Below are 8,316 nucleotides of genomic sequence, written 5' to 3'. Positions count from 1 at the left end.
CCTGTCTACAACTGCTGACCCGAAATCGATCGCTTTCTTGGTTTACGATAGTTATACGGGAATCTAACATTACGTGTAACCAGAAGAGATTTTATGTCCCGTATACGATGACTCGACGACTAGACTATTGCGAACTACGTGGTTACGCGAAACGGCATTCGCTACGTACGGTTTTAGATACATTTTACAGGTAACACGTCTAGTAAGAAAATAGCGTGCAGAGACTAGATTCGTACTTCTGCGCGACAAATTACTGCTGGGCAGCGGGGGATGAAGATCCCTCACTCAATGTAGAAATTTAGATTTTTTGCAAATCTGTTTACGGTCTGGCAAGCTGTTGACATCCACTCTACATCCACTCTACATCCCCCCACTCGTGAACATCTTTCTACGCCACTGCGGCCTACCTACGTGGTGTTCAGGACTTTGAAGGCTCATAGCTGTGGAAGCGACGGTGTCTACTCTAGACAGTTTCAATTACTAGTAGATATCAACAAGATGTTTTGCGACTCTATCACGTGATTAGTAGTGGTGACGCAGACGACTCGTTACAGGTCTACATAGAAGTTTCCAGACAGTTTCGGACACGTTCTTTCCGCCTTCGGAACGTTTGACTTGTTTGACGCTGCGTTTGTTTGACATCAACGAGGAATGGTAGACGAGTTCACGTATGAAAATGCGCTAACGTTCGCGTCCTTCTCAACTGAAGACATTTCGTTTTTTAGAGAGACCGTTCCTTATTCGATTCCTACTCTAGATGGTTAGTGTATGTTAGCTACCACCAGCATGGACTGCAAAACTTCTAGAGTTAATTAAACTTTAAAATTTTAAGACTTTTTTTCTATTCAAGATGGTAGGTACATGTTGCCACGCCATATGTGCTATACTAGCCTGGACTGCAAACGACGTGGTAAAATTTTTACCACGTGGATTGCGCTCCCTCTCTCCCTCCCTCCTCCTCCCTCCCTCCTCCTCCCTCCCTCTCTTCCTCCTCCCTCTCTCTCTTCCTCCTCCCTCTCTCCCTCCCTCCCTCCCTCTCTCCCTCCCTCCCTCCCTCTCTTCCTCCCTCCCTCCCTTCCTCCCTCTCGCATGCACACACACACACACACACACACACACACACACACACACACACACACACACACACACACACACACACACACTTGGCTACAGCTGCCAGTGTCTGGCCACGCCGCCCCATCTATGGAGAGCTGAAAGACGAGGTAGTTACTGTCTGCACTTATGTCTCTGTATGTCCTTGAGCCACCGGAAACGTCTTCCACGTGTGCAAGACAGGGGAAGTTGACTGCTGCCTTTCTCTAAACAGTGTTTGCCACCATGACAGTTATGCCTTTGGAATCCTGGCTTGAATTTGAAGCACCGTCCACATTGACTACAATGGCAGAAACAGAATTTCGTATCAGGCTCCGGTATCCGACTCAAGGTACAGTCAGTGGAGGCAAGTGATGATGACCAGATCAATGATAAAGTCAATGATGATGACATAGTCAAAGAGGAAGAAGACACATTTAAACTTTTATGTACTGCCAGGCCACCCCTACTTCTCAGCCACCGATGACACTTGGCACATTGTACTGCGCCTGGTTGTTCACACAGAGGCAGTTGGTGTTTGCCTTTACACACACACACACACACACACACACACACACACACACACACACACACACACACACACACACACACACACACACACACACACACACAGGCTGGTTCATTTGATGCTACATGCTACATTCAGTATCAAGTATCAGATAACACTGGTATCGTGCTACAGTTTTTCTGATCTAGACTTCAAAATGTTGAATTTCAATTCCTTCAAGGCGACAGTTGACAACTACGAGAGTATTGAAGATGCTATGAGCGTGGACAATCTCGAGCCGCTTAAGAAGTTACCTTCTCTACCAGCTCTAACTCTAATAAAGCTTAAGAAGTTACTTCCTCTAAATGTACCAGCTTTAATAGAGCTTGCATTGCAAGAGGTCAAAGTACATTACAACCCCTCTCGATACGTATACGACCTAGACCAGTGCGTCTCCAGCTCAGACGACAAAAAGACTTTCATTAGGGAGACGTATCATAGAAAAAGTGTCTCCAAAATAGACTTGGAGAAAAATCGAAATGGAACTTTCACCACCATCTTGCAATCAGAGCTACCGACTAAAGCACTTCTTAATTTACTAGAAATAGAGAGGCCGAGTGAATCTAGAGTCATCATGACAAGAAGTTCTGTCAACTCTGTGTCATCTAATGTTTGTGTACTAAACATATTTGTCTCAATTATAGGTCAGTCAGGAAGTGATAACGCGATAATGGATCAATTACAAAACAACAGACAGGAGAGTAGATATCATCAAATAATATCATTTTGGATTGCTAGTAACGGCAATCAGGTTACTAATGCAGTTGCACGCGAAGTGTTACAAGCAAATGAGGAAAGCGGAACAAATCAACATGAAGCTCACAGTCGTAGCTCACTGAAGAGTCTGAAAGCTAAGTACCAATGGGCCAAATCGTCTGGACATAGCCGCCACTCTAGCACTGGAGTCAGTAGACAGTTGAGGAAAGAGTATCAGGGGAGTGGAAGTGATGCTGATAATTCAGGCAGTCAGGTTGAAACTAAGCTTCTAATAATGGACAAATGAATTACTGTGTGTGTGTGTGTGTGTGTGTGTGTGTGTGTGTGTGTGTGTGTGTGTGTGTGTGTGTGTGTGTGTGTGTGTAAAAAGAAATCACTTTGTATCCATCATCAGTTTTGTATTGCATCACAATAAATTTTATTAATTTCTCATTTATCACCATGGTTGTATACTATTTGTTTCAAAGGTCATGTCTGCTGTAATTTCTGCCTTTGTATCTGGACATTTTTCCAAACCCATATTCATACCATACGACACTCTGATGCAAGCAACTAAAAACTTTGATGAAAAGAAGGTCGAGGAAGGTGGCAGTCTCATTGCAGCTGGTAGTTTTGGTCAAGTTTTTCTAGGAGACTGGCAAGGGCAGCAAGTGGCAGTAAAACGATTAAAGAAGGTAATTCTTTATTTTATATGTCGTGGACATGTCATACAAGGTGCCAGACAATTGATTGGTACACACACACACACACACACACACACACACACACACACACACACACACACACACACACACACACACACACACACACACACACACACGCACACACACACACACACACACACACACACACACACACACACATACACGCACACTCACACACATGTAAACACACATACACACACACACACACACACACACACACACACACACACACACACACACACACACACACACACACACACACACACACACACTTTCTAACATCTTGATTCGTAGCCCAAAAATGAACGTCTTTCGACTGTGCGTCTTTCAAAGAGGCAGTACATGAACGAAGTGTCGGCACTAACAATGTAAGTCGATAAAATAATTATATAGCTAATGATGTATGTATTCACTTCATTGTTGTGTTTCACATGAAGGTGCCGTCCTCATCCAAATGTCGTTCGGCTGATTGGTATCTGCGACGATGGACCGGAATTATGTCTGGTGTATGAATATGTCGAGGGCAGGACGTTAGCTCAACCTTTGGCAAAGGTCAGTGTTACACAGAATGAGTACGTAGAGGTCTCCTACAACGTATTGCATGGTATGCAGTACAGAGCATATGAACGAATGAATGAATCTTATTGTTATCGCACATAGTGCAGTTTCCACTTGGGGCTCTTACATATGCACAGGACCTGTACATATGTACACATACATACACACATACACACTACACATACAACTATATGACACACACAAAAGACCAATACAACAACCTATCCCACATTCTATGTTCATACCACCTCATCCCCTTAGTTTGTTTGTAGTACAGTACTGCCCTCTTCAAAAACCTGACTTTGGTTTGTGCTTTTTCTCTGCTCCTTCTCGAAACCAATCTGGAAATCTGTCTCTGAGAGAGTCTTGCTACCTCATTCCCACGCCTTTACGGATGCCCTTTTGATAAGTCCTATTTACCATTGTACACAAATTGGGTTCCTGGGCGCCTGGGGCCACCAGAAATATAACCGAACAACTGAAATGGCAGACTCTAGGGTTGCCCAGGAACAATCAGCTGACAGCTACCTTACCCTCTGGAATGACATTTCTTTTCTGAGCAAGATGACAACTGTGGTTGACATATATCTTTTGAGCTCCACAAGTGTGTCGGAGGGACAACTTCAAGTGCCATCGCCAAGTTGACCAGTTTCCGGTTGTTGAAGCAGTACACGCTTACAGCCACGTTTTGGTGCTGTAGTTAGCCCACACTACAACATTTACCCAGTGCGGACGTGCGTCTGTTAGCGTGATGGATGAACGTTAATCGACGGATAGCACAATTCTAAATAGACTGACAGTCATAGTCGTCACAACATGATTGTACAATACATTCTATACGTTGCTGCAATAACGTCGTGGATTTAGTTTATGTGCAACCAGAGTAATGACCAGGCAACTAAGACTTTGATGTATGATTGCCCATGGACTACTTAGAGGTGAGACGATTTGTCCACTGGTACATACCACCAACTTCTCGACGTCCCATAAGTGACTTCCAAATGCTAATATGGGGTACAGTACAATTGAGTATCCACTATTTTTGTCCAGATTTTGTCACTCCTACAGACTCCACCGAGTAGAGCCACAACGCAGTTGACTGCTCCATAAAACTTTCTACATCTCTCCTGTGTTACTACCGTTTCTTGTCTCTTTGCATCTATGATTCTTTCCAGATGAGAAATCCTCTCCCTACTGACCACTCTCTCTCTCCAAGGGTGAAACATTCATCGCGAAATGGCCTTCTACGTACTACTCTTTACAACTGTAATCTTAGTACTCTTTTTCGCATAAACATCAGCTCAAATCATTGGCATATGTGTCACATATTCAATATCTGCTGCATACCAAACACAGTAGGAGAGATTAGGCAAATGTCATCACTGATTCAGCATATGCTATAGCTCCCGTATACAAGTCAGCCATTTTTGCTCCATACAGACTTTACTAATTGTCTGAGGAAAGACCCGATGAGACCATCAATAGATATATTGAAAAGTCTCGGTGACAAGACACTACCTTGCCATAACCCATTGACTTCAAAACTCTGAGATACACGACCACTCTGCCTCACATGCACCACCTGACAAGTGTATCATGCTGTTAACAGCTTCACGAAGAACACGGGCATCACCATCCAGCAACATTGAAAAAGCCAATAACGTGACACCCAATCATAAGCCTTTGATAAATCCAATGAACAAACATGACTGCATGTCTCATTTTCTCCAGAAAGGTAATAATATTCAGTACAGTTGGTTGTCACACAAATGAACACTCTGAACAGCTATTTCCTCATTTGAAGTCAAATATGATGTTTTTGTTCAGTCATAGATTTATTCGTTGTTTACATGTGTTTTGATGCATCTGTTGACACTGCTTGTCTGGCCAGTGTTCATACGCACACACTGTGTTGTGTATTCTTGTGTTATGTGATGGATGTATTCATTGTTTGTGCATGGTTTATTATTTGTTTACATTGTTTACGTGTCTTGCTCAACTAGACCAGTCTGGTTTGTAAAGTCTATTACAATTACTGGAAGCAAACCCTGCTTCAGAAGTACTTAGACCATCACGGCTGTCTAGAAAGAAGACATGACTTTACGAAGGATTTGAGTAGATCCCAGAAGCACTGTTTTCTGTAAGTGCTGCAGGTTGTGATGACCTGGAATACTGTCCAGCCACCGTGCAATACCTGCATGCACTGTGCCCAGAGCTCCCAAGACCACCGGAACCACCAGTGTTCGACAATGCCACATGCGGCTTATCTCCACTCGCAAGTTGCTGTACTTCGTCAACTTCTCAGCATGTTTCTAGCTGATATCAATAAGAAGACAAGTGTTTGTCTTCTTATTTCTGAGACAAATGTCTGGACGATTGGCTTTGATCTTCCTGGCAGTGGGGATGGTGGTACCCACATCATAGTAATGTCATCCGTCTCCACAAGCCTATCAGGATGATGCCGGTACCATCTGCTCTCCACTGGAACCCCAAAATGGCGACAAATATCCCAGTGAATGATGGAGGCCACCTGATTGTTTATGTTTATTATTAAAATTTATTTGTTCACATTTATTATTATAATTCATTTGTTTGCATTTATTATTTATTTACATTGTTTATAGAATTTATGGAATGTTAATTATATCATAATTTATTGTTGGTGGCATTGTACTACGGTCATGTGTATTGTAGTTTAGTGTGCTTGTTATAACTGTAGGAGAGCAGAGAACCTCTGAATTGGAGTGAACGAATCGAAATGGCTCACGATATCGCCTCAAGTATTCACCACATACAATCAACTTCACAACGTCCACTCATCCATCGAGATGTCAAAAGGTATTGACAATAGTCATTCAACAGGCACAACAACAAACAGAGCTGTAGCAAGCTTCGAAAAATGGTCCAGCAATAAATTCATTATAGTGATTTGTTTATATTAATTAAGTAATTAATTAAAAATAAATTAATTATAAAAAATTTTAATGTTAATGTCAATACTATTTGTAAATGTTACTGACTTGACTTTTGGTGAAAAATTAATTATATAGATTTGTTATTATTATTAATTAATTAAAAATAAATTTATTATATAGATTTGTTAATATTAATTAACAATATATTAGTTATATAGATTTGTTAGTATTAATTAATTACTTAAAAATAACTTTATTATATAGATTTGTTAGTATTAATTAATTAATTAAAAATATATCAATGATATAAATTTGTTAATATTAATCATATTGTTGTAGTTCCAACATTCTGGCGTCGTGTGATCGAAGAGTACGATTGGCCGACTTCGGTCTCTCGTGCTTTGGAGAGCATCTCGACAACATGCATGCCAGTTTTCTCGAATCTGGTTCGACAACCGTAGGTACGCGATGTTACATGCCACCTGAGGCGTTCAAAGGGATATTCAGTACACGAACCGACGCCTACTCATTTGGGATGGTAGAGAATGAAGTGTGTCACGTGACCATGTAATGTGCTTGTATGGGATCAATATTCCAGGTATTATTTGAGCTGGTGACGGGACTGCCTCCTTACTCTTCGAGCAAGAAACTTGATCTGGTTTTCTCCTTGTTTCTTGTCATTTTGGCAGAAATTTTGAATTTTTGTTTGTTAGGCAACATTTTTGAAACAAATTGAAGGGGAAGGCACCGAGCTGGTCGCGATGTCTGACCCGCAAGCCGCTTGGCCTGATCCGGTGTCTAACAAGCTCATTGATCTGGCGAAACGTTGTACTGACATGGACAGTCACAGACGACCGTTTATCAAGGAGGTTGCTATAGAAATGAGTGGAATGAATGTACAGATTGGCATTGCATTGTTTTGTACGTGCTGTAGGTTTTAAAGGAGTTGAGGGGTATAGCTCGAATGGAGAGATACTCAAGTGTATGTAACTCTACGCTAGAATCTAAGACTGAATGTTGTAACAATGTTAATTAATGTCATTTGCATGTTTCTTAGAGAAAAGTGTGAGACGGCAACGGTCACTGCAGGTCAGATGTTGTCATAATGATTGTTTATGAGAGAAACTGTAAGCAATCGTGTTATACTTTCAGACACAACAGACAGAGAGTCTTCTAGTGCATTTTGTGGACAGTCAAGAGATCACCAGAAAGTTATGGGGTTATTGGTTTTTAGATTTATTTTATAGATATTTTAGTATTTTGTGTTTGGCTTTGTATCTGTGTGTAATTACTGTACAAGTAGGTTACATTCAAAACATGATGTTAATTAAGTCTAAATTACAATCGTATATCAAACGGTTTTCTAATTTTCTCTTATGAATGAGAATTCTTTATCTTGATAGCCATAGTGTTGAAGACAGTTTCATTTTATCAGTGTTTCGTGGTCAGATTTGTCTAGAGAACGGCACTTAAGATCGTCATGTCAACAGAAACAAACAGTAATAATGAGAATAAAAGTATCTAGAGATTTAGGTTACCAGGTCAGTCAATGTGCTAGCGATATAAGTCATGGTTGGAGTCATGCCAACTGGTATATGGATAGACAGACTAATAGTCTGTTCACACTAGCATGGTTACGTAGCCTAACCGAGCCAAACGGAACTGAACCGCATCAGCTAACCGTGTTAGCCTGCGTTCACACTGCCAAAGGCTGAAATCGCACTGAGAGTGCGTAGTGAAAGAAAGTGGGCGTGTATTCAGC

At 41.4% G+C, this 8,316-nt stretch overlaps 1 protein-coding gene across 1 annotated transcript; it reads left to right on the top strand.

Moving 5' to 3' along the window:
• The first annotated feature begins 1,817 nt into the window (after positions 1-1,817).
• LOC134188326 (uncharacterized) lies at positions 1,818-7,991 on the top strand. The gene is made up of 12 exons (XM_062656521.1): positions 1,818-2,244; positions 2,305-2,630; positions 2,845-3,051; positions 3,376-3,449; positions 3,519-3,633; positions 6,359-6,477; positions 6,894-7,092; positions 7,153-7,212; positions 7,268-7,423; positions 7,489-7,536; positions 7,612-7,643; positions 7,707-7,991. Exons 1-11 carry the CDS (start codon positions 1,818-1,820, stop codon positions 7,621-7,623), a joined length of 1,743 nt encoding a protein of 580 aa, XP_062512505.1. The 3' UTR covers positions 7,624-7,643; positions 7,707-7,991.
• The last annotated feature ends 325 nt before the right edge of the window (positions 7,992-8,316 follow it).

The sequence above is a fragment of the Corticium candelabrum genome, chromosome 12, assembly GCF_963422355.1.
Source record: "Corticium candelabrum chromosome 12, ooCorCand1.1, whole genome shotgun sequence".
NCBI classification, from domain to species: Eukaryota; Metazoa; Porifera; class Homoscleromorpha; order Homosclerophorida; family Plakinidae; genus Corticium; species Corticium candelabrum.
The sequence above is the reverse complement of the archived record's forward strand: the minus strand, read 5'-3'. Positions and strand labels throughout refer to the sequence as shown.